At 32.5% G+C, this 27,810-nt stretch overlaps 2 protein-coding genes across 2 annotated transcripts; one reads left to right on the top strand and one right to left on the bottom strand.

Moving 5' to 3' along the window:
* Nucleotides 1-4,032: 4,032 nt before the first annotated feature.
* Nucleotides 4,033-26,126, top strand: LOC108774657 (protein expanded). Its single transcript, XM_018540809.1, is given in 13 exon segments — nucleotides 4,033-4,046; nucleotides 12,510-12,588; nucleotides 12,591-12,665; nucleotides 13,068-13,167; nucleotides 17,609-17,688; nucleotides 18,473-18,552; nucleotides 19,616-19,856; nucleotides 20,816-21,091; nucleotides 21,300-21,465; nucleotides 21,877-22,188; nucleotides 22,571-22,849; nucleotides 23,096-24,852; nucleotides 25,097-26,126. Coding segments are annotated over 12 exon segments (3,921 nt in total). The 5' UTR covers nucleotides 4,033-4,046; nucleotides 12,510-12,537; the 3' UTR covers nucleotides 25,601-26,126.
* Nucleotides 7,330-11,658, bottom strand: LOC108774656 (putative sodium-dependent multivitamin transporter; the record flags this gene model as incomplete). The annotated part of the gene is made up of 8 exons (XM_018540808.1): nucleotides 11,548-11,658; nucleotides 11,103-11,324; nucleotides 10,273-10,613; nucleotides 9,783-9,902; nucleotides 8,950-9,264; nucleotides 8,514-8,631; nucleotides 8,016-8,272; nucleotides 7,330-7,543 (listed from the first exon to the last, which is right to left on the bottom strand). Coding segments are annotated over exons 1-8 (1,698 nt in total), but the record flags the coding sequence as incomplete, so codon positions are not given.
* Nucleotides 26,127-27,810: the final 1,684 nt, after the last annotated feature.

Genomic DNA, 27,810 nt, shown 5'->3' with positions numbered 1-27,810 from the left:
TGTCAGTTATTACTTGAACAACAAAAGGTTCTGTTAAGAATATTAATTTTATTTATTTAAAAATGATTTTGCTGAATTTACAAACTGTCTTACATAAAAACAAATTATTTTGTGTTTTGCGATTGTGAAGCAATTAAGTTTTTTAAATTGCAAAATATAATTTATTTTGCTAATATTTTCTTGCAAATAATGAAACTAAATGAAATTTTTCTTGTAATATATAATAATTTTGAATACGAATAAATCGTTGTATCTGAAACATCTGTACATTCCATATAAATTGCATATTATTAGAGTTAATATTTTAATTTTGACATGACCATGGCGTGCAATATGTGCTCAAGTGGTATGCAGTCTCAAAAGTGGGCTGCTCTTGGCTATCCGCGTGCATCATGGAATCCGACTACCTGGTGAAAGTACCACTACCTTCGCGGATTCTCTATGCGCATCCAAGCGAGCATGTGTATCTGTGCTAAGCATGAGGTGGGACGCTATCGGAATAATGCGAATCGAGTGTCAATGCACTCTATTGTGTCATCCGCCACTAACTGTGAGATAATGTATCGTATAATTGTCGGTCGTCTACCCAAAAATCAGCAGTACAGATTTGAACGATACAATTTGTTCTGATGTAATGTTAAACGTCTTTAAATATCGTGGTTGCAAAATATTGGTATATTTTCGTGTATACTAAAAAGAAATGACTATATTAATAAGCATTAATATCAAATAAAATAAAATTGACGATAATAACTACATAGTTTTACCATATAAATTCTATTGGTAAATTTCTAAGCAACATATAACTGATAAGACTTAATCAGTCAATCATGATAATGTAATAGAATAATATTTGCTTATGTATAATTTGTATTTATATGAAAATTTTATATCTCTTCATATATGATCATATTATTTAAAATAAAAAAGAATGCTCGTGAATTTAATAAAATAAAATAAATTTTTAATAAAATGAAAATATTATATATAACGTTAAATATTATTATATGTTCGTGGTCAATAAGAACAAAAAATAATGTCCATGTAAACGCATTTGACGTAATCCATTGTGTAAATAAAAAAATCGCGATAAGAGAAATGAACATAGCTCGCATAATTTTAAATGATGCTGAAATTTACAAATGATGCAAATATGTAAAAGTTAGCTGTTTTTTTAACAAATAAATTAATATAAATGCATTGCTCCAAAAACAAACTTCCCGTTTTTGTTAAAACTGAAGATCGGTTTTACGACAATTTTAATTTGAATACTTTAATTGAGAACTATGTAAGGATACATTAGAGGAAAAAGAGACATAAAAAATTAGACTATTTAGAATAAAATATGCAATTAAAACATTCATATTTCAAATATTAAAAAAATTTTTTTGGGTGACCTTGAATTTGACATCGATCTTATTGGCCTTGACCGTCATAATCAATGATCTTCACAAGGTCCTTGATTTTAAGTGAGACATTACGAGAGCTCTTATAAAAAACTATTATAGCGATAATTATAAAAATCGATTAGCATTTAATCTATGTTTTTCTCGTTTATCTTTAGAATTATGAAAAAAGCATATCAACAATAGGCGATTTACAAATTGCTTAATGTTTATTAATCATAATGTGGATGCAATTAACAAACGAGAACAAAAATCATTTAAATCCATAAACCTTCAAAAATATAATAGAAACGATAATTTTCTCTAACGTATGATTTTGCTCAATAAATAACTGATAATTAAATATATAATGATAATGCGTTTCTAATGAAATGAAAGCATTGAAACATTGACATTTACTTTCATTTTTATTCCTAATGTTATACTCGAATAACTCGCGATAATTTCATCAGCAGTATATCCGAAAGAGCGCGTTAAGCACAACGGCGAGATTTACTAAAGTAAGACGAAGAGAAGAGAGTGCGAGATATTTCTCTCAACGGGTATTTCTTTCAAGCGAGTATTCCTGGTTAATTTTACCGAGCCCTAAGGAGCGCGTGCGAAGGATCGACGAAGGATAATGCTAGCGGGGCTCATCGGTTGGACGTTGGCTTGAAGCGGACGAAGGACGCCCGCATTCCACGCCACAACCTGGTATAATGCGAAGAATTGGCCGTACAGAAGGAGGAAGCGAGAGATAAAATGAAACGTGAATAGCAGTGAAGAGAGAAGGATAAGAGAGAAAGAGGAGGCAGATGGAAAAAGAGAGAGGAGAGAAGAAAAAAAGGAGAGAGAGAGAGAGAGAGGAAGTGATAAAAAAGAGAAGCTAAGATGGAAGTCAGAGTGGAAGAAAGAGGTCGCAAAAAAAAGAGAAATGAAGAAGTTTTGGGAGGAAGAAGGAGAAAGGTGAAACTGGAAACAGCTGTGCGAAGAATTATCTATATCTATCTTCTTCTTTTCTTCTTCTTTAACTACTTTTCTCTCTTTTTTCTTTTTTCTATTCATTTCTCTATCGTTTTTTTTTACATGTTTCTCTTTTCTTCTCTCTTTCTTTTCTCTTTCCTCTCGCTCTTCCTTTCCTTTATTTTTTTTTTTAATGAAATTATTATTTATACATATGTGTCTAAAATAAAAATTGAATAAATGTCAAGTATTATGAAAAAAATGAATATGAAATATTTAAAATATTTTCAAGATTATATATCAGAAATTGTTCTATTTCTTTTAAAATGATGCAAAATTTTGAAAATTCGTTATATATGTATATATAACGTCCATCACTATTTCTATCTCTTCTTTTTTCCATACTGCGGCCGCATGTTTCCGACAAAGTAAACCAGCATGCGCGTTATTTTGCAAGTATTTCGCAGTGTACTGTATACAACAGAATGCATGCTTGGGCGTAATTGGGATTCCTCCTTTCGTGAAGTTGACTGCCGCTAGCTGCAACTGTTGCTGCCATCGTGCATCGGAGTAGGTTATCGTCGATGGCTTTCACCGGCGCGTAAGCAATGACAAGGAAAATGGATAAAATAGAAGAGCGTTTTGATCGCGATTCTCTACGGCTCTGCATAACATAAGGTGATCCATTAATGATTACACAAATGTTATAAAAGAGCGGGAAAGTGAAATTACGTGAAAGGCTAAGACGGAAATATAAAGTGTAATTTTGATAACTCGTGACTATTTTGTTGTCCAAACATTTATCCAATTTCATCAGCAATTGTCAAAATGCAAATTAAAAAGTTTGATATTCTATTGAAGAAAATTATTAAAATTGCTGAAAAAGTTCTTCGTATAATATCCAGATTTTTTTATTAAGAATTTATAAGAATTAAAAGATAGAAAGAGTGTACTTTATTACTAAAGTATCTAAAATTTTAATTAAGGGATAAATTCTTTTATTGAATATTGTTTATAATTATGATATCAATATAATTAAAATTGAATAAAAAAATACGAAAAATTTGAACATAAGATAAGTAATATGATATTGACGAATTAAAAATATAATTTGATTATTAAATAGAAATTTTTTGTAAGTAATGCTATTGAATCTTTTAAGCAGCAAAGCATGAGGGACGGAGACAAGATATAAGGATAGGGCAGAACAGGTAGGGCAGGGCACAAGCAATATGGCTTTGTATTTTCGTAGCTGTCCGACTAAGCAGAGGAATATCCTGATGAGATTATAATGTGAATATAATGACAAGCTCCCGAGCTCCCGAGCTACGCGTCCCATGCGGATCCACTCTTTCGATTTCGTCTCGACCGCGCGCGATGACTATGCGCTTAATCCATAACGTACAGTCTGCTCTTTTCAAGGCTTGAATCAATCCCTACAAAGGGGCCAATATAAATGAAGGAATAAAACAACGATGAAAGTTCTCTAAGGCGATCATATTGTCTAAAGCTAAACTACCATGCGCGTTGAGAGCGCGGTTGTGATTACATTCCTTTTTCTTGGAGCTAGTTAAGGAAATTACAATTATTTGCCATCAAAGCATTATTACAATCGAGATGATTTACAACTAATTTTTGCATGTTGTAGGTGGACTTGTGATATCGCAGGCGGAAGATTTAGAAAACGAAGGAATCTAGGTAAGTTTTTCTTTTTCTTTAAATTATTATTTTTTTTGCATGATAATAATTTTTCTTTTTGTAGTATAATTTAATTATAAAAGTATTTCTCTTGAAGTTATTCTATCAATATATATCACTTCCGAATTTATTATTCACTGCTTAACTTAAATAAAATAACTCATCAATGAGTCGCTCATATAATATGATGGGATCTTACCTTTTCTAATGTTGTTAAGTTATTCTCTCTTTGATTTTTTTTCCTTCTTAAATAAATTTTATTCTATATACACTTGAACAAAGGATATGCTAACTAAGAATACAAATTTTTTCTTATATGATTATTGCGATAAAAGAACACTCGTGTTGCTTATACAAGGGAAAGAGAGTTGCGAGAACTCTGCGAAAACATTCGTGGCACTTTGATACAAAATTGTGTATCTACTATGTATTGAAACTTTGATATGAGCAATACCAGTCATCATCATCAATAATTTCAAATGGCAAACATATAACTAGGATAAATAGATTAGATAAATCATCCGACTTATTTTCTCACGTTGTTATGTATCAATAACGAATTCCTTGATTTATTATCTACATTATTACTTTTATTTGAGCAATTCTTATGTGCGTCGAAAGAAAGATTTGTTTCATGCGAAGAATGCATATTATAATGAGCAACTAGCGACTATGGTACCGCAACTTGGTAATTCTATTTAATTGCTGCGAACGTTAGAAGAGTCATATCCGCATATATTACAGTTATGCATAGTAATGTCATAAACTATGTATATACAGGTTGTTTCATATATGTATGTGTGTTATATAAATAGAATACTATATTCCTTGTCAAGAAAATAAATGTCGTTTTCTTTGGAAAAAACTTCACAAATGAATTTTTTTTATTTTTTAATGTGCCATTATGGTGGATTTGTTATATTTTCTTCAGATAAAAATGTTGACAATAATAATTTTTTATTTTCAAGACATCAATTTAAATAATATCGATTCATTAAGAATATTATAAGCACAGATGGTTGGGGTCAACTGATGGCTGTTTTGTTGTATTTACTTTTTATAACTAAAAAAATAAATAGTTTTATGCAGAGACAGAGCTATCTCACAAGCATATCTAAATCAGATAATCCAGATAAGATATAAAATCATAGCTTTATAATTAGCTTCAAATTTGATATCTTTAGCCGTAACTTTAGACGGTAACATTTTTTTTAAGGCTATTATACATATAATATATATCTATTATATAATAAATCTATTATATATATATTTAGAGTTTTTCTTAATAACTCTGTTATTTGTATTTAATTTGTGTGAACATTCCTGACCTAAATCTTGGACAACTTAAGTGATTATTCGTTAAAATAAAGCACAATTTTACTAAATGTTATACATATTAGTATACAATAAAATTTGATCTTGAAAGAGTAATTCATATTTTATTAAAACATTTCAATATTAATATTAAAATCATTATTTAATATCAAGACTTATTACTGATGTGACTTTGCTTTTATATGCTTGCAACGTCATTTAACGATATAACGAATATAAATGCAACAAAACGCTGATGATTGTTTCGAAATAGTTGCGTAACGTTACTTTTGACAAACGTGATTACAACAGATCGATTTTTATTTAAATCAAAAAGTAAAAATGAGCGATGTATTCCTGCAAGAAATACACAAAACCGGTAGCCATTTCGCGCCCGACAACTTGAACGACATCTTTATTTTCTCATTCCCGTTGTTCGTCTGATTGCACAGAGCTTTCCTCTTTGATTATAAAGGAATGTGTTTTCACACTGCCACGATAAGCGCAGCTTATTGCAGCAACTTTATAAGTCTTAATGAAAAAAAAAAAAACAAATATAGAAAGAAAACTATCAAATCTTTTTCTGAGGTCTTTAGAATTTTTCATAAGCAATAATCGAGATTTCTTAATTTATTGCCCAAAGTGTCGTCTGCTGCATGGATCTATACATATGTACATTGTGTTATCATCAAACACCTATGGTACGTTATCTGTAAAATGAAATTTTTTAAATTCCTCCCCTAGCTGTCTAACATAGATTTTCAAAATTTGTTATTTTGTTAGGTAGTTGGATACGTTATTTTGGTATTATTTCCTTACGTAAGAACTGCATGACGCAGGTCATTGCTTGCGTTTGCTCTGTGTGTCACCGTATGGTGCGCGCGCGCGCACACACCAGTCTGGCGGCATTCCATCGTGATTTGCGAACGTTTCGGTAAAGTGTACAGTGGTGTACAGCGCGCAGTTTGTAGTCCGTATAGTGTTTATGTCTGTACGTACGAGCGCGAAACTCCTAGCTGGCATTTTCACGCAGTGTGAACTGTGAAATGGCCCAATCTGATTATCCATTGAGAAAAATGTTTGTATAGAGAAATATTGGCATTGGCATAAATATACATATAATTGCCTATTAATAATTATTATTATGCAATTATTATCTACTTTTGAATTCTATGAAAACAAATGATTAAAATAATATAATTAAATAAAATATATAAAAAATTTATATATTTAAATTACATTTGGCCAAGAATTTTTATATTTCTGTTTTTTTTGTTTGCATTTTGCAATTGGAATTCACGAGAAGAAATTAAAAAATTTGTTGATACATATTGTACATCTTTACTACACAATACATAAATACATTTTTATAACATGTATTCATTATTTATATGTTATTATGACATGAATATTTAATTTTTAACATAAAAAAACGTCTGAATTATGTAATAAAATATGTGAAAACAATTTGCGCTCAACAGAATCAGACGAATATGTAAAGATGCTCCTGTTTTCGCACATTTTATTACACAATTTCCACATTCGCATAAAAACAGGAGAATCAATTTCTTTGAAACAATTGTACCACACTATGTCGCTTAGACCGTAAGATTATTCATCTCTATGACTTGTAACATCTTCAAGAATCGCTGAAGAAGGACTCGTGAGTTCCGAAACGTTCAATATTATTATATTATTTTTTTTATATATTTTTATGTTATACTGACATTGTAAACTATAAATTTATTTTATATAAAAAAAATTTTATTTAGATTTATCTCGATTTAGATCGTTGTTTCTTTATACTTTGCACTGCAAAAAACGAGCGAAATTTAATTAATTTTTAATTAAATTTATATCTCATTTACTTTAAATATAAATATTTAATATATTTTTGTAAACAGGAATGTAAGTATTTAAATTCTTTTTATTTTAATTATTTATAAGATTCATTAAATTTTAATGTATTACGATATTTATCTGCTTCTTTTCTTTTTTGTTTTTGACTTGCCATAATCGGACTTAGTAAATTCAAATCGATTTCAGTCGGGCTCTCCTTAAAAATCCATCTTGTGATCCAACTGACGATCCATCCTGTGATTATAGCAACGAGAAATCCCAATGGACAATACCACATATAGGATATGCGATAAAGATAAAAATAGGCTTTATCTTTCTCCATTCTGTGTAAATAAAAAATTATTAAAGCTCGTGTTTCATCATTGAAAATATATTAAAATATAACGTTAAAAATTTGAAATTCACAAACGATTTTTTTTTCTTGTATTGTGTGTTTTGAAATAAATTTTTCCACCATGTGTTAACTACATATTTTTCTAACTAAAGCTTCTTATAAATTTAAAATTAAAGTTTGAGTTATACGTATAAAACATCTTTATATTGAGAAAAAATTAAATTTTAATATTTGTTTTAATTATTAGATATTTATTTTGAACAGTTCTAAGTAAATATTTATTAAATTTATTTGATACAAAAATTATTAATTTGATTTAACTATCATTTTTTATTGAATTAATATTTATTTACCGTAAGTAAATGTTTACTATTCAAAGAAAAATGTTTTAAGATTTAAAAAAATCTTAAATAAATAAATTGTTTTAGTTTGCTTAAATGTTTACTCACTCGATTTCATACCGTGAGCTTGTGTAATTCAATGATTTTCCATCGCTTCCGCGAAATATAATAGTGTTGTTGAATCCACAATCGTCTGTTGAAACATCCAACCGCGAAATCGGCGGTTTCGGTTGTCCGAATCCTATCCACAAAGAAAACATGAGACTAAGAATGAAACCCGCAATCGCGCCCTTTTGGTTGCACGATGGGAGAAACATGCCAAGCGTGTATAAACCCAACATAGGTCCACCTACGACACCAAAGATCGTCAGAGCTGCCTGCAGAAAAATAAATTTTGTTGAGAAAGAAATTCTACGATTAAGGTATCTAATTTCATGAAAGATTATCTGAAACACGCAAAGGAGTCTAACAACAAATTTACTAACTAAATATAGAATCAATTTGTGAATGATTTAAATTTTAAATCATTTATCTATGTATGATTAATTATCCCTCGCTTAATATGTTTTTATTTTATTATGTGACTTATTGTTAGTATTGAAAGCAAAGATTATATACCTGCAGCAATCCACCGAGATATTGTGCCAGAAAAGCCACTGCCACACACGATAGTCCAACTACAAGAGCCAAAATTTTGCTAATGATTATTGACGTCGTAGCCGATAGATCCTTGTTTCTGTAATCAATATTATTCGCGTTTTGCTCTATAGAGTATAAAAAATTTTATTATTTTTTATTCGATATATGTATAATTCTTAAAAGAGAGAGAGAGGAGAGAGAGAGAAAAGGAAAAGGGACTATATTATCCTATACAATACTTTTTAATTTTTTTTCATTTGTATATATAGTTATAATGTTTTAATATGTTCCTATACATAACATGATATGAGAGCGTGAACTCAAAGGATTCAGGTTACTTTGAAACTAGGTTGTTTTCCAGATTGACTCTGTTATATGATGTTATACAATTTTTTCACGCTATCATGAGTCTTACCTTATACGCGAGAAAGGCTTGATATAATCTTCAAGAATAACAGCAGCAAGGGAATTAACCGTAGCCGAGATGGTACTGAGTCCGGCACTAAAAATCCCGGCTATGAAAAGCCCAGGCACACCAGGATAATCTGACAGCATGTCCATTACATACAATGGCATCAATTGATCATTTGAACTGATCCTGCCTTCTGTGAGTGGATCACAGTTACGATATTTTGCATACATCGCTAGTCCAGAAAAGCACAGAGTAAGCGACATGATCGATGACATCGGCCAGCTCCACCATAATGCGCGTTGAGCAACTGTTAGATTACTAATAAAATTAAATAATGTTAAATAGAGATATTCTGGTGATATTAAAAATTTGACGATAATTTTGAAATTTGATCTTTTCGGCAGCCATCAAATTCCATTAAAGAAGTTTTAAAAAATTTGTTTTTATGGGATGATGAATTATAAGTGCATCAGTAAGAAAAATAATATTATGGTAGAATAATAATTTTAATAATAAATAATTGAAAAGAAATAATATAATTCTAGTAATAAATAATAACTTTAGTAATATATATATATATATATATATATACAAATAAGAACAAAATATCTTGTGAATAATGTATCAATTTTTAAATAATACATTATTCACAAAATACATACAAGATATATTTTGCATATTTAAGTATCAGATTTTAAGTGAGGTAATCTTCATGTTCTTAAATTTATAAAAATATGAAAAGAAGAATTATCTTAAAGAATTTTATGTTTTGCATGTAATATCTTTGGACTCGATTAATTCGCGTTTGATTGGAAATTATGTCAATCTCGCTTTACCTGACAGTCAGCATTCTTTGAACCTGAACTTGATTAACGCTGTACAAGGAAAGGTAAGTAAAGAAACCACCAAGTGTCAAACTCCACCAAGTATGTCGTACAGTTGGATCCGGAGAGATGCTACAACAGACATAAAAAGTTAAAATAAATAAATACTTCCTGTGCTTGCGTTGGCAACTTTATTTTATTCATTTTATTTTATCTATAAATACGTTACTTTCAATTATTTAGCAAAAGTTTCTATTTCTCTTTTTTCCACTTTAACTTATTAAAAAATTATGAAATTGAGATAAAAGAAAAAACAAATAAAATTATAGAATTCATAATTTATTCACCATACGTGAAATATTATGTAAAGTAGAAGATATGTATATTCCCGTAGAAATATACATATATCCAATAACAATACATAATAGAAATATAACATAAACGATTTAGAAGGACATACAATGACATTTTTGAGGAACTTTTATATCATTCAGATAATTACTTGTCGAATTCCAACCGAGATCCCTCTTCAGCGATCTGCCAAATTCGGTCTAGACCACCAGTAGCAACTGCTGCGGTAGCTATAACTGTGACAACGGCAGTCAGCATTAACAGACTCTGAAAAACATCAGTGATAAGTACCGCCTTGATGCCTCCGATCGTCGAATAGAAAGTGCAGATGAGTCCTAAACCAATCACACTTGCGGTCGTTGAAAGACCGGTGGTAGCTTCTAAGGCCAACGCAGGTGCATATAACACCACACCGCTGTATAGAAGCAATTGGAGCAAAAAAGCAAAACTGGCTATTAATCGGGTAGTCGTGCCGAAACGCTTCTGTAGATACTGCAACAGATATTTATATACTTGCATTAAATCAATTTTAATCAATTAACTTTTAAAGCAATACTGCCTAATACTACTAGTACTATCTTCAAAATGATTGATTATAGTTTTGTTAATTTAAAAAAGTATGTCAAATATAAAATAAAACATGTTTTCACTTTTTTTAATTCAAGAAGTAATTTTCTTGCTAATCCAGATATATATATCTTGTTGAAGAAAATTACTAGTTGAACTAAAGAAAAACAAATTTATAATTAAAATTTTATTTGCATGCATAAAAAACGTATTTTCTTATATATTATAATTTAAAATTATGATCAATATGCTTCTAAGCTAATAATAATTAAGAACATCAAGCATTTTATTAGACCAACATAACTGATATAAAACAAAATACTTCAAATATAATTAAATATTTGTAATTTCTAAAGATTATCTTTAGCAGAATTACTCTCGAATTTTGCATAATGATATTAATGTTTTTTTTACCTCGAAAGTGCTTGCAGTGTCTAGTTTGAAAAATACCGGTAAATAAAAATAAGCTGCAAACGGTGTGGCAAGACCATAAGAGATGTTGATCACAGTGTACTGTGTACCGTACACGTAATTTTCAGAGCTCACTCCGAGTAGACTGACTGCTGATAAATATGAAACCATCAAACCTATCGCTACCGGGATCATTCGCATTGACTTGTTGGCCATAAAATATTCCTACAGAAATACATTCAAGAAAAGCTATTTTATTTCATTTATTTTATTTTATTGTCTAGGTATTTTTATTGAAAAGATATTAATATTATATTAATAATATAAAATATATAAATCATATATACAAACGAAACATTAAAATTAAAAGTTATTACAGCATAGTTCATTATCGTGTGATATAAAATATGAAAATGCAAGGTATAACATAAAAAAAAAATTTAATTACCTCAGTCGACTTTTGTCGGCCACCGATGAGCCAATAATATACACCGATACCGGAACTGATCAGAATTAATGCACCGATCACTGCATAATCCGCTGCAGTTAATGTAGCCATGATGTTTGTCACAATTCTATCCACTATATTATCAATTAAAAACGAATTTTAACATACGGCATATAGTTTAGTTCTTGAATAACTTATCCTATTCTTGAAATAATTATACACTTTACTTCATTTTTAAGAGAACCCAACAAATGCCGTCTGGGATATGTGTTGCTTATCAATGTGTAATACTTGTCATTACGTATCGTAAGCATATACAGCACGTTTATAATCTCTGACGTGATCTAATCTATATGCCTCACTATCAAAGAATACACAAATCAAAATAAGTCAATAATGCAAAAGTCAATGTAAGCCAACACAGGATGGCAATAATGTGTAAAATTTGTGTGTATTATTAATAATAATTGACATTTCCAGTGTAACAAACAAGTAGTAACAATTTTAAGTACTAACCATTAAATTTTGATATAATATAAACAAGATGCTTTGTAAAACCGGCGATATGTCGCGAGTATAAAGTCAGAAGCTTGGTCAGAAGTAATCGACCATAAATAAAAACTTCAACCGCTATTATATTTGGCTAAATACGTACTTCGATAATCCGATATTAAAACTCAAATATATTAAATGCATGAATATCTCAGTTTACAAGCTACTCAATTATAGTTTCATTGTAATCTTTAACAAAGTACTTAAAGGACCGACATTTTTATGTAAAAAGTTTTTTTTTTTACTTTTGAAAGCAAGTTTCGTATGAAAATTGTGAGATTGCCGAAAGAGAGACGAAAGATAATTATCATTTTTTTTAAATCTTGACTTCTTCTATTAAGAATAGATTAATACGAATTTTTTAAATGGCACTACTGATTGTTTACTGACAGTTTACTAATTGTTGACAGTGAGAACGCTGGGCGTAGCGGCGACGACATGAAGCATGCAGCATGCGTGGTAGCGGTGTCACGGCTGCGCGGTCTTGCCTTCAACCCCTGGTGTCCGCCAGCCGCTATCTCGCCATTCATGCCCTTCCCGGTGATCCTCTCTACTTCATCGTTGAGGTGAGGCAAATATCAATTACGAACAAGTGTAAAAAAGTGTAACGATACCTATTATTGTAAAAAAAATTAAAATAATTTCGTTACAAATGTGTATGAATAAAAAAGTAACATTCTTTTATTATGGAAAGTAATTGTACTGAATTTGAAGATTTCAAATATAAAGAATTTGAAAATATTACACAACATTGTACATCATTTTTTTAATAAAATGTAGAATTTATTTATTACTTTTCTCATTTTTATAAACAGGATAATAAAGGTACATGAAATATTTAATAATGATGACTCGAGAATGAATGTCAGTTAACGAGAAAGCAACTAATTGAAAAATATTTATAAATTATTTCTGGAATTTTTAATGCTAATTCGTTCATTTAATGCTAGTCCGTTTTATTATTTCAGGCTAAGTCGAGAGTAAAGGAGGTTTATACGCAGACATGCACACTTCTCAGTCAACAGGGCATGCGAGATTGCGAACTTTTCGGTTTGGCAATATTGTCCGGTGAGTTGTATTTTTGTTTTTTCATTAATTTTATAGATTAAGTAATGAGATAAGAAGAATTGATAAAATTCATATTCTTATAAATGAATTCTGTTATTTTACATTAATTTTGATATGTAGAATTATTAAAAGAATTTATTTATGTAAAAATAAATTGTGTAATCTTATTTGAAGAAAAATTTATCTTTATTTTGTTTTGTTAATAACTTCATAATGTGGAATATGGATGATCTTACAACAATACGTTAAAATTAAGTTTATCAGAATCGCTTCCTTAAAAATAAAAATATAGCTTCAATAAATTAATTAATTTTCTTTCTTAATTGTAATACTTTATAATTTAAAGTATAAAATATAAAAATATAGAAACAAGAATTTAATGCGTGCATTGAAATGGCTGTTTGAAAAAATAGACATCCAGTTTTATGTTACGTTATGGATCTATTTTCTATGACGAAGAAAGTGACATAAACAGAGAAATCGCGAAACCTAGCGAGGATGTCCAAGCCTCTTGACTAATCGTCAGGTTTTTCTGCATACCATACGGCTCACGTTCATCGCTACCCTCACCAATCGTGACAAGCCGGTCCGACTGGTGGCCCCCACTACTGGATAAAGCCTCCCCGGGTCCTCAAAGAGCCCTACGAGAATACGAGATCCCACCTCACCCATCCCTTCTACATTCCAGCAGAGCACCATCATCGGACTCGGTTGAGTTGGCAGGTCTTGAGACGCGCGAGCCATAGCATGACAAGAAAAAATGCACCTGAAAAACAAGTATAAGAAGAAAGGCAGCTCACACTCTCTGTATGCGCGTTATGGCTTATACGATTCGCGGTGGGTCTTGCTAAAAGTGGATCTTGCGATCTAAATTAACTTTTGCTTCCCATTTCTTGTGCTTTTTAGTCTTAGAAATAAATTCTTAATTCTCTAGTTCGTCTCTTCCTATTTTGTCTTATTCTTTTATTTTGTGGTTTCTATTTTTTTTTTTATTTTCTTCTTATCACTTCACATGATTTTTCTCCGTTGATGAAAGAGTATATACTCAAATTTATTTGTGTATTTTTTAAAACACTGTGCAACGGTGAGTTTATTTCGCTGAAAAATATCTGTTAAACAAATATTGTATATTCCAATTATTTATTCATTGAGTTGAGAAACTACTTGGTCGAACTCATGCTCTAAGAATGTTCACCTTTATCGTGAATTCACCTTTTTTGTGATTTGATGACTCAACTTACAACGAGTATTTAATGATAATAAGAGAAACAATAGAAAAAAGTTAGGAAACATTAGATTTTCTATAATAAGATTGGAAAACATTAGATTTGTACAATTAGAATTTCTATTTGGATATCAATAAAATTAACGATAAATTTTAGTTATGAAAGATTTGAATGTGCAGCAGATATAAATAATTGAGTAAGAGAATGTTCTGCGCAATGTATATATATAAAAAAAATAGAGATAGATAAATACATAAGTAGAGAGAGAAAGAGGGGGGGGAGAGAGAGAGAGAGAGAGAGAAAGAGAGGGAGGGAAGGAGAGGTATGCGATAAATGAGAGAGATAATAGATTGCCGGAGTATGGAGAAAGACGGAAGGGGAATGACGAGCGTTAAAGAAAGGAAGCGGCCAGATAGAGTAGAAAGAGAAAAACGGGCGGAAAGGGGAAGCACAAGAGAAAAAAAAAGAGAACGGAGCCCCGGGTAAGACGGTAGCCCGATGATTTGTATAAGGCCTCTCGTATTCCATCTCCCAGTCGAGCATCTTCGGCGCAACGTACGGCTCCGTGTACAGGAATGTGGAAGGAGGACGCCGAGGACAAGGATCGTTGGCACACGACGTGGTGGAAGAGGGGCGAAAAGGTCCGTTCTAGCTAGCGGAGGGGAGACGGAGCAGAAAATACTCTCCAGCGCAGGTTCAAGGGATATATATCGCGGCGAGGTTAAAGCTGCGCGTCACAACAGGGCCTCAAAGTCTTCTCCCTCTGTATCTTCTTCTCGTATCCTTCGCGACCCACACCGTATGTCACATTCTGCTCCAACGAACCTCACGAGCAACACCTCCGCCAAACTCATCAGCAAACCCTTTGATTTTGTTAAAGAAGAAATATGTTTTCTGCGACAATTTTTCATCCTGTTCCATTAGACTATCTCTTAAACTTTAAGAGAAATTCTTTGATCTATTCAAGACCTTTTTTGTGTTTGTTTTTTTTCTACTTCTTCCTTTTTCTTTCCTTCCTATTCAATTTTCGTAATATTTACGAGATTTGTTCTTTATAATGAAGAAAAGTCCTGAGTGTAAAAGCGAGGCCAGGGCTAAATACGTTTGCGAGATTTCTCGCAAGAAGTCTTTAATCTTTGGTAGATTCAATAAGTTCAGAGGTATGCGTTTGAATGGAGACTAAGTCTATACAAGATAGTTAACGAGAGTGCGAAGAAAAGAGCAGCTCAGATCTCCCCCTCTTCCTCCGGGGTGATCAAGGCAATCAGGGATGATTACGAGTGTAATTATGGTTATGGCGCATTGCTGCACCATACTGAACGAGAAAAAAAAGAGTATTGTTTCTTTCTAGGAAACAGAAAGCTGGGCTCTTGTTTGTTGAACTTTTCTTGTTGCAACACAAGACGCTCCTTTCCAATTTTTCCAATGCTCTACACGAAGTGCGACATGCATTTATTAAAAAACAGATTTTGTTTCTCGCGTTAAGAATTAAACAATAAGACAGATTCTAAAAGTTTTATATCAAACAGGAACAAATCACTATTTAATACATATATTCTTTAGACTAAATAAAAAAATAATTTTTCAGTGTATTAAATACGTTACAACATTAGACAGAAAATTAATCGTAAAATATAATGTATCAATATACGTAAAATAATATATATATATTGTATGTAATATATTAATATATATTTCTTTAATAATGTATTCGAATTTATTGAAACATATCAAGATATTTACAAAAATGATACTCAAATACATATATAAGCAGAATAATGAAAAGAATCGATTTAAAATAAGTAAAAATATTGTTTAAAAAAGTCGAGTTGACTTGAAATCTCTGAAACACCTCTATCTTTCGAGCAAACGTAAATTCGTACTAGGGTTCAGGACAGACGAAAGTCTAAAACAAAAGGGAATAAAACTTAAATCCAGGATGCGGACTCGATCGGATCCAAGCAAGATGAAGAAAAAGGGAGATTGTGCTCCCTCCGTGACTGCGAAGAATATCTCCAGAGGAATACGATGGGCCCTATAGTCCCGATGGATTATTACGCGAGGGCCAGGGTTAGCCTTCGGGCAACATTCCCCAGTAATAGCTGGGTTATACCTCGGGTAACACAGGTGCTCTCTTCCCCACGGAAAGAGTGAGCGTATCGAAAGAGGAATACCGGAGCGGCTTAAGTCCATTTTAGACGACCTATAATTTGCAACAGAATACAGAATAAAATTCTACGGGTAATTTGATATATTATAAAGAGAGAGAGAAAGAAAAAGAGTGGGTGAGGATAAAGAGAGAGAGAGAGAGAGAGAGAGAAGGAAGAAATTATATATAAAATTAGAAAAAATTATCTTTATAATAAAAAGTGAGCACTAAATATACGTATCATTTAAATTTAAATTAACTGTAATCCACGGAATTCGAAACTTTAATTACAAAGTATATAATATAATAATTCTTATACTTAAGAGATAATTATATAGAAAATTTATTGTCAAAGACAAATTAAATCTAAGAAAAAACAATTGAGAGAGTTTCAAATTTGAACGCTGATAGTTTTTATACACATACATTACCGAATAAATTTATGCCATATTCATGGACAACTATTATTATTCCATTGTGAGAGTTTTACATTTACATACAACAACAGCTTCAACTAGTTTGCCAGTACAATGGCTGCATTGGGATTTGTAGATTGTATGGATTGCGTTTGGGAGCCTCGAGGGCCCAAACTCCGGTTACGATCTCCGATCAGCATTCGCGGTTTAAAATCGAGTTCCAGTGTGAAAAACATGTCACGTTATCGTGCCATAAGAGTTGGAGCATCTGGTCCCGTGTAGACAAGTTTGGAGCTCCCTCATTCACTAACATCTTCTTGTCGGGCCTCTTTCATTGTTTCACTCATTTATGGAGTATCGACATCTCGTGTTGTCAATCGTACAAAAGAACGTGCGAAGGAAATGAATCTCAGAGAATTCTCAACAGCTGTACCAGAAAACCATGCAATACATATACGAGTATCTTGTAAAAGTGTCCAATTATACCACAAAGTACAATACACGATATATCAGTATAACATATAGATCCATAATTATTATTTAAATTCAATGCCAATTTTGAAAAGATTGTATAGAATATTTTTAAATGGTATTTTATATGCAGTAATACATTTTTTACTGAAACAAACGAATCATTTTTATTGTTTCAGACGGCGAGTACCTATTTGTGGATCCTGAGAATAAACTGAGTAAATACGCCCCAAAGAATTGGCGAAACTCTCATACATATGTAAGTAGCTGCTTATTCATTGCTTATTGTTTTATTATAATTAGAAAGAGAGAAAGAAAAAGTACGAGGATAGAATAAAACAAGACTAATAAACAACACACACGCACGCGCATGCGCACGCGAGAGAGAGAGAAACAAAAAAATATAGCTCACTAAAAATTCTAATGTTAGAAAACTAATTCAAGCAATAATATACGTTTTGTATCTACAAAGAATGTGTGATCGTTTGTCGTAAATTTGTCATTAATTGACGTAAAAGGACGATAATTATTAAATTTACATTATTTTCTATTATTTATGCTATTTATAGCAAATGATAGTAAACAAATTTTTATGTATATAGATATTTGTGCAATACAAAAATTATATTTCTTATTTATTTCTAATTGAATCGTATGGGAACTAGTTTTGATTCAAGTTCTCCTCAACTCATGACCCAACTGAGCGAAACTGCGGACTCATTCTTTTATAGTGCTCGTTAAGTACTTCCTCTTCGCGGTTATCTTAGATTATCGCTGAGACACACCGTGTTTCCCAATAATGTAAATTAAATGATACCATTTTTAGACTGTGAGTTGTTTTAAAGAATGTACAAATTTCTTCAAGAAAACCAGGATTTCTATCAGATTTTTCTATAATGAAAAAATACATATGATTGAACAATATTCTAAGCAATCGTGATGCATCTATAATCTATGATAGTCATTATTAAAATAGTATGCAATTTTTTTTACATATTGTAATATTTACCAGTAGTAGTTTAATATATGTATATTATTACCAGGGTTTGGATAGCAGTGGAAGACCAGCTTTTGTCCTATATTTTCGAGTTCGTTTCTACATCGATACGCCATTACTTTTAAGGTAACATATAAATATTTTATCCTAAATATAAACTACTTATTTTTTATAAATCTTTAAAATATAAAAAAAAATCATGTCTGTGCTTCTCGATTAATTGATTAGTCACATATTCGAAAAAAGAACAGAGATATTTCGATCCTTAATTTGGTTGCGAAATTAATCATGGTAATGAATATATTACATCATACATCTAAATTGTCAGTATAGCGAAATGTGAAATGTATTCCTTGTTTTCTTTCGGACGATATGTAAAAGAAGTCGCCAGTGTCGTGCCGATTAAAAGGCACTGTCAGAAAGAGGAAGAAGCGCCATAAAAAGACACGTGCATTTGAAAAAAGAGATCAGATGCAAAATTGCGGGGATATCAAGACGAAAATTTTATTCATGGAACGAAATTCGGATTTTCGTCCGGTAGCTGAGAGAATACTGCTACCTATTATAATTATAAAGTAATTATGTGAAGTATGATAGATAGATCGTATGCTTAAAAACGAAGGCATTCTCAGAGCACCTCGGTAATTATACCGATTTTGCAGTAGTTTCTTTTTTATTTCGACACACGAAACCCTGTGATTTACATTGAATTTGACGATTCACTGCACGTTTGCCCTTAAGGTTTAATTTTTGTGCTACACAAGTCTCGCCCAACGTGGGTCTCGTGCCAATGCTTCCAATTTCAGTTAAGAAATATATCCATTTTGTTTGAACCACTTTTTACGTACTGAAAAAGTTCTAAGTTACTTATATACTATTAATTAAAAGTTATAGATAATAATACTTACAATTAATATTTTTCATAGCAACAATTTCTTATCTGTCTTCGTTTTTTAATTATTAGTGTGTTTTAAAAACGATTTCTTAGAAATTTTAACCTTTTAATCTTTTCAGTATGAAATAAACTTGTTGTTGACAATGTGTTTTAATTACTTTATACATATATTTAAATATATATTTTTTGTTTTTTTTTAGAAAAATATTTTAGAAAGGTCTTTTTAGTATATTTTATATATTGATTATAATTACACATTCATTAAATATTTTAATGCTTGCGTCATTGTTTCAGCGATGAAACGACACGGCATCACTATTACCTGCAACTGCGCGACAATGTCGTCAGGCATGGCGGCGGGGTGGAGAGCCTCCATCCTCACCATCCCCTTCATGAACCATCTATCGTCACGTCGCTGCTGGTGCTTGCTGGACTTGCCCTTCAAGCCGACCTTGGTGATTATTCTGAAGAACGTCACAGACCGCATGCAGGATCTGTTGGCTATTGCAAATCCACGGATTACCTACCTTCCCATGTAAGTTAGACTTCATGGATTTTTTATATTTTTCCTGATTTAAAAAGAAGTGAATTATTATATAAATATATAAAATATGAGATATATATCTTCAGAGTTTATTTAAATTAAGTTATCTAGATAATATCTAGATAAAATGGCTTTATATTATTTTTAATGGAAGGTACAAAGTGTTTCTCTCAGATTCGACGTACCACCTCTGTTATAGCAAATTCCTGATTTTAGAACGAAAATTCTAATACCAAAATATTGAGGGTACAATAGTTTTTGAATTATAAGCAATTAAAGTTAGCGAATCATATCGTTTAAAATTCCCGAATTTTGGCATTTCGTTTTACAGTACAACGTAAAATGTCAATCACTTCTATACACACAAACTTAGTTGATAAGGTTCGTTAACTTTAAATGTTTATAATTTGAAAAATATTATAAATTCAATATTTTAGTATTATAAATTTCGTCTTAAAATGACTAGAAATTTATGTTTAGCAGGTGATGCGTCTAGTCTGAAACACCCTATATATTATCTTTATATTTCTATATCTTGGACAAAAAAGTATTATCTTTTTCAAATTATCTAGGTAATTATTTTGTCAATTTCTAAGATAAAGATCTAATTATATAGATAATTTATTAAGAAAAGTAATAAGAGACAGATCAAGATATATATTCTAGTAAAGCCATTTTACTTAGATTATCTAGATAATTTCATCTAGATATCAGTATAAATTACACTTGTATTTATATTTCAATAACATTGTACTTTTATTGTATATGATGAAATGATAATAATTGATAACATGTTCTCCATGTATAAACACTAATATATCTATAGTGTATGCAATTACGTATACATTTCTTTCTAAAGCAACTGTGTTAAATGTGTTTTTCACATAATTCTAACTTCTGATTACGCCTATAATCTTTCAATTTGTTAAATCTGTCTCGAATGCTCTTAGATGTGCCTTGAGTCGAACGTGCTCGCCGTGCTTGCAGCCCAGCACAGAGAGTACAGTGGGCTCTCCAGAGAGGAGGCAGAGCTGCAATATATCCGGGAGGCAGTGCTGTTGGAGGCGCCGCTTAACGCTCACCTGTATCGGTTGCGCCGAAGTAAAAATGAGGCGGGACCAGGACGAATACTCCTGGCAATTTGCGCTCGTGGAGTGCGAATCTATGCCGAAGAGGAGACCCCGCGGGTTTTCGTTTGGAACAACATCGGCAAACTCTCGTTTGATGTAAGCGTTGAAAAAATGTCATCCTCCAAATTGCTGCTCGTTTGTTACAACAATATTAAATTATTTCTTATGTTACACACGTTAAAATAAATTAGTTTTTTGCACCGTTACTTGCATTTAATAATATAAATAAACTTTATTAAAAAATTTTTTTTTACTATCTAAGCACATTTAAAAATTAAAAACTTTTTTGTATTCTCTTATACAGCGCAAGAAGTTCGAAATTCGGGCCGTTGATCAGCCGGAAAAACTCACCCTCTATAGCGGATGCGATGACAAGAGTAAACTCCTCTTGGGACTTTGCCGTGACACCCATCAGTTCTCTATGGCTATAGCGCCTAGAGTAAGCGAAGCTATGAAACGGGAGGAAGAAGGTAAACTGATTTTATATTTTTTTCATTATTGACTATCCATATTGAGCAATTAATTCTCAATGAGAAATGACCATTATCATCAATCCGATGTTGAATCAATACCGATCCGACATCGAATTGACAGTCATGCCTCACTAACAAGTTAATCATTCAATATCATTAATTTTTTTTTGTTTATTTAGATTATTTAAAATATTATAAGATAATTTTCTTCTTTTTCTGCGTCTTTCTTTCTTTCTTTTTGTCAACCATGTATACGTCATGACATACACGCATCTTTTCTGTTTCCTCTCCTAATCTTAATTCTTATTCTTTTTCCTGAGCTTCTTCTTAAAACCATTATAAAGTAATTAAATAAATATTCGAAAATGATGACTTATAATAATACAATAGATTAAATATGATTTGTAGAACGGAAAGTCTTGAGGGATTGTTACATGTATCCGACCCGATGTAAGTTGAGTTTAGCGGCGCGCGGTACGCGTGGTGACCAGCGAATTTCTGTCATTTCGAGTACATCCTCGAACACAACATCCGGTATTGTCAGCGATCGAGTGCATAGCGAAGATGAACCTGATACCGCACCTGCGTCGACCGAGTGTTTGCCACGTCTTACCTTAGAGACGGTATCTTATTCGGATGGCCAGAGTAGAGTTTTAAATGGCACGAATGGGGATACGGACAATCATTCTATGCCACCTTCTTCTGTTTCTGTTATTGATGGTAAGCTTAGTTAAGAATAAGAATAACTTTGTTTTATTATACTAATGTTGAATCGAGTAAAAAAAATTTACCTCAAAGGATATTCCGTTACTGACAGAAAATATTGTGATCCATATATGGATTCTTCGATATGTATAATTTTGTCATATAAAATATTGTAGATTTTCGTTTAAACCATTGACTTTTGTTTATTATTCTATCTTTATTGCGAAATAAAAGGAAACATCTCGCATTATACGTGTAATTTTATTATGTTATGTAATTTTTTCTTTCGTAAAATTGAGGGAATCTGTAACTCGCAAATATATGTATATCTTATCGACTTGATTGCTTCATCATCTACACAATAAAATGTAAACTAACATATTGGGAAAATATTTAGAGATTGACAACTCTGACGCCACTTCTACATCGGTAGTATTACGTCTCGCATCAAGTACTGCGACCGCTGCCGAGGGTTCGCAATGCAGCAGCAGTTGCAGTACAGTGGTTGTCGTTAATACATCCACAGGCGGACCATCGCGAATGCGCCGAGCTTCGGCAACCTCTAGTTTGGAGTTAGGCTACTCGCATACAGCACAAAATTCGGCACTTTCCACGGAGACAGCTAGCTTTCCGGGTGCTATTTACGATAGGTGTAAGAAGACAGGTAAATATACAGGTGAGCGAAAGAGAAGAATAGTTTTAGAAAACAGCTTTATCAACACGGTTAAAGTATTGTTAGAACCTTGTTAGAATCATCTAGGTTAAACTATCCCTCTGTATTATATTTCTTCGATTTCTATGCTTATTGTAAAGATACGTGCACAGAATATAAATTTTGGTATCCTTTCTGTTTTTCACTCGCTTTCTGATATTAAGCATGGTCACGTAGCGTAACCGTAAATCTTTGAATGATTTTCCTCAGGTACTGATATTGCAAGCGAGACTAGTGGCGTGTATACACTGAGAAGCAGTGAAATTCAAGATGAAAGAATCGGCGATGATTTGTATTCTCCTACGGGTGATACTAACGCATCCTCGGTGGCGAGCGATGTTTGTGCTCTGAGCTCCGTTCAGTCTACCACTGATGAAGCGTCTATCACATCCGGTTTCTACACTATTCACAGTGGATTACGATCTGAAAGCAGTTACACGGAAGATGTCGGCGCGGAAGATCAGGAACCGATATATAGTCTTTGCAAAGGCGATGATGACGAAGTCTCTTTGAACCAACACCTCGAAGATTCACGCTCACGAAGCAATAGCATACTCAGCGTGAGCAGTTTCCGAGGCGACGGTAGCGACCCGTCCAAAGCAAGACCGTTATTGTCGGCTGATGAGTTATCGGATCTGATAGTCGGCAGGTATCCCCCACGTAAAACTATTAGCAATTCGATGGACTCGGACTGTGATTACGTGACGATGCCGCCGCCACCTCCACCACCGCCACCTAGAACAGACAGTGATCGACAATTATTACCGCCATATCCGGTAGAAAGCATTGATTACGCGACAATCAACGTCTCAAAGAGATCCAGTATACCGGAATTAGCTCGGGAACGTGAACCACCGCCACCACCACCATACAACAAAACTTGCAATGACTTTGTCCCGTTACCACCTAGACGAACTGATCCACCACCGCCGCCACCTTCGTACACATCGTCACGAGAAAGGATTCAAATACCACCACCCACCCCGCCGCGAAATGACGCGGTGACACCACGAGAACCTCCACCACCTCCACCGCCTTATCCCGATATGTCAGCGATGATTGGCTCTGTTCCAAAAGTAGTAAAAACTATCGATGACGTCGCCGGAAATATTGCGCCACCGAAACCACCACCCAGGATCCAACCTCCTACTTACCCGGGCGATAAAATGAAACCTACCCCTGTACATGCCCCGGTTGCCGCTCTCGTAGTAGGCCCAAACAATTACTTAGACGTCCACGCTTCCCGAGGCGGTCCAGTACTTCTACCATATTTGACAACACCACCGCCCCCGCCTCCTCTACCACCGCCGCCGATAGTACATCCGCGGCAACCACCACCGCCACCGCCGCCGCCATCAACGCAACAGCCAGCGTCAAGTTTGGCGACCGTTTATACGAGTCAGGTTTCTCGATCGCAGATAGAACAGTACAAACAACAACTTTACTCCGATGTTGATTATGTTATGTTTCCGCTCAAGGATCCAGCGGTGTCGAAGCAAGAGTATATTGACGCGAAACAGGGTTCTCTCCTAGCGGCGATGGCGGCTTATCCGCCTCCACCGTATCCTTCCTTTAGCAAGTCTTCGGTGATGTATCGTAGCACGCCATACCTTCCCGGTTCCTCTTTTTCCTCGCAATCCAAGTATGCGTCCAACCAAAATCTGAGCTCTAGTGACACAGGTAGTTCCAGCGGTAATTATCTTCAAGGCAATCTGAATAGTTACTACGCTGCTAGCACTAGTTCGCTATACAGTGGTGCAACTTCGTCTATTGGTAGCTATAGTCTCAGAAGAGAACCGTCCGTACCAACTCATCCTCACACGTTGAATGCGTTCTCACGGACCAGAAGTGACGAGAATATTCTCAAATGCTTGAATACCTTGTTTACAAACAAGATGCAGTCTCTACCGCAATCCAAGCATCGCAGATTACCGCCACCGCCGCCACCACCACCCTACGAAATACAGGTAATACGAAATGAAATATCAAATTTCTTGAATCCGTAATTAAGTTTTATTAAAATTAGGACAAAAGAACGTTTTGATATTTTTGTTAGATGTTTGCAGATATTCTACATTATATTTTTATTGTTGCTCTCTGCACAATTTTTTCAAATTTAAAAAAGATAGACGATTAGAATATAGTTATAAATATTTAATAAAATTATATACGTTTTATGTTTAATAGTAATACATATTATTTATATTTTAGAATCTTGATAAGAATCAACCACTGCCATCGTCCTCTTCAACGGCAACTTCTTCGTTGGTCGCCACAACAACGAACAAACTTAAAAAACTCATTAATGATACGGAAGAGAATGACGAAAAGAAAAGCGATGATATGCTAGACATCCGAACACTTCGCGAGAAAAGTCGTAACTTAGATTTACCATTAATTTCCGCGCTATGTAATGATCAATACCTGTTAAAGCAAACAAAAGCTTTTGTTCTGCCGAAGCATCCCAGCGAAATAACTTCCACTGCTGTATCCACGAAAAGTGGTACACGGAGTAGCAATGGCGCGACGTCTAGTAGGAATAAGTATCCGGTGAGTGGACTGTCAACGACACAAATTCATAAACCACTTAGAAAATCTTCAACAAGCACTCACAAGCATCCCTCTGAAGCAAAGAACAATGTCTATAAGATCAACGCCTCTTCCACAGGGGTCTCGACTATTAAAAAGGACTTTACAAGGGCATCTCATTCCTAACGCTTGTGTAGACACTCTTTTCTTATTCATAGACTTTTAGCTCAGGATGAAAGTACATTCCATAATCCCATAATCATTATCGCGCGCTACGTCGATTGAATGTAATTAATAGACGTACTAAAGGAGCTGTACGACCAATTAAATATCGTTTCCGCAGACCGTGCTTCTTTGATTCAGGGTGCCATTTTGTTTGCTCGCAGTTTTTTCTTTTTTTTTCTTTTCTCATAAATATGTAGAAGCTCTGACTAGTTTGTTCCAATATTATTAGATTGATATATTTGAACTTTTTGATATTAGGTGTATAACTAAAGCGATATTGTCTTTTGCTCAATTATATGTTGCGATGAAAATTCCATTCGTAAGCCCCGATAAAGGCGGCACTAGTCCCGCTCGTTAGGATAAATCATAGAGTTATTGGCCATTGCATACATGATAATTATAATGTGATAATCTGCCGAGAATTAGATAATTTTATATATTACACTGCTCGTATGTTTTAATTAGGAACGGTTTAAGAAATTCAATATTTTCGAGCGTTAATATCGTCTAATTACGATATGTGTTACAGAAAATTTAAGTAGTGTAACATCTCAAGAATACGAGTATTAGCAATAAATATATACTAAGATGTAATTATCTGAATGACATTTTATTCAATCTACAAAGCTGCTCAAGCAGTGTGTGTAATCCTCTATTTATTTCAAATATATAAGAATTAAATTATGATTAGATTAGAGTACAATTACGTACTTGTATATTGTTTTCGATGCGATAAGAATTTTATGACGAAAGTAAATATTGCGTAGGTGGCCAATAATGATATAGTTTACCCTATATCATAAAAAAGAGAAATAACTTTCTTACTTAATATAATCACAGAATACATATATATTTCGGATGAAAACATTTATGTGATTTTATTGTAATTAAAAGAATAGCTATTTTAGAATTTTCAGAAATAATATTTATTACCGAATAGTTTCCCGTTTCTTTTAATATTTTGATCGGTGCTTATTCTACAGCACACCATTATTCAAGGCATTTTATGTCATACACATAACAATGCTGTTAGTATAGCTAATCTTTTTTACTTTTATAATTGACATAATTTTCAATGTTACAAAGCTACCACCCAAATTGACTGACATAATGGAGAAAAATTAATCGCTAAATTTATATATAATATTTGTAAGTGCAATGCATATAATATTTTTAACATTTTGCTTTTTTAATTAATTTAAGATTAAAAAAAATTTTTATTTTGAACGTGTGTCTCGACATATCTAATTTATTCAGCATTTATATTATTTGTAATATTATAAAGTGTAAAATTAATTTTATTCTAGACATGTGAGAGATCGCATACTTTTATAAATAAAAGAGAGTGCAACAATTTCGTAAAATCGTTATAATACAAGAACAACAATTCAGTCGTAAAAATATAGCTTATTGTCACTAATTGTCACTAGATTTTAATATTATATTACAAATTTCGTATATTCTGTACATAATATATTGCGTAATATGATACTACGTGATTTGATATATAGACAAAAATCTCGTGTGTATGTATTCCATGCGCCATGTCAATTAATAATAAATAAATAAAATCTTTTGTAATAAAAAACAATTTGTGAAAAAATATAAATAAAGCGTAAATTGAACTGTTATATTTTATACACACAACTGCATTGGATATTTACTTTATTAATTAGACGTTCGAACATATGAGAAATTGAATACTTTCGACGATTCTCTTAATTAACACAACTATTTTTTATATTACTTTTTATGTTATTTTTGTAAGAAAACAAAATTGAACAATATAATACTACAGTGTGAAAAATATTTTTTAATTTCATAGTTAACTTTCTTATATTAGCTCTTTCAGTTAACTTCCATATTTCTATAAATTTTATTATTTTAATACCTTCAAAATTTTCTTTAATATATCTTACTTGAAAACGTTTATCATTTTATCAAATGTATAACAATATAATATATTTTTTAATAAGCATATGCATTATTGATCTTTTCTCTAATAATACACAATCTTTTGCTTTACCCGAAAGCACTATTATACACATAGAAATAAAATATTGCTAAGAAGAACGACCAATGAACGACTTATCTTTATGACGTAACGTGGTGATCACATGTTTGATACGATTCGTCCAGACGTATATTTACTGAAGGAATAGTTTGTATAA

The sequence above is a fragment of the Cyphomyrmex costatus genome, unplaced genomic scaffold (genome assembly GCF_001594065.2).
Source record: "Cyphomyrmex costatus isolate MS0001 unplaced genomic scaffold, Ccosl1.0 scaffold270, whole genome shotgun sequence".
Taxonomy (NCBI): Eukaryota; Metazoa; Arthropoda; class Insecta; order Hymenoptera; family Formicidae; genus Cyphomyrmex; species Cyphomyrmex costatus.
The sequence above is the reverse complement of the archived record's forward strand: the minus strand, read 5'-3'. Positions and strand labels throughout refer to the sequence as shown.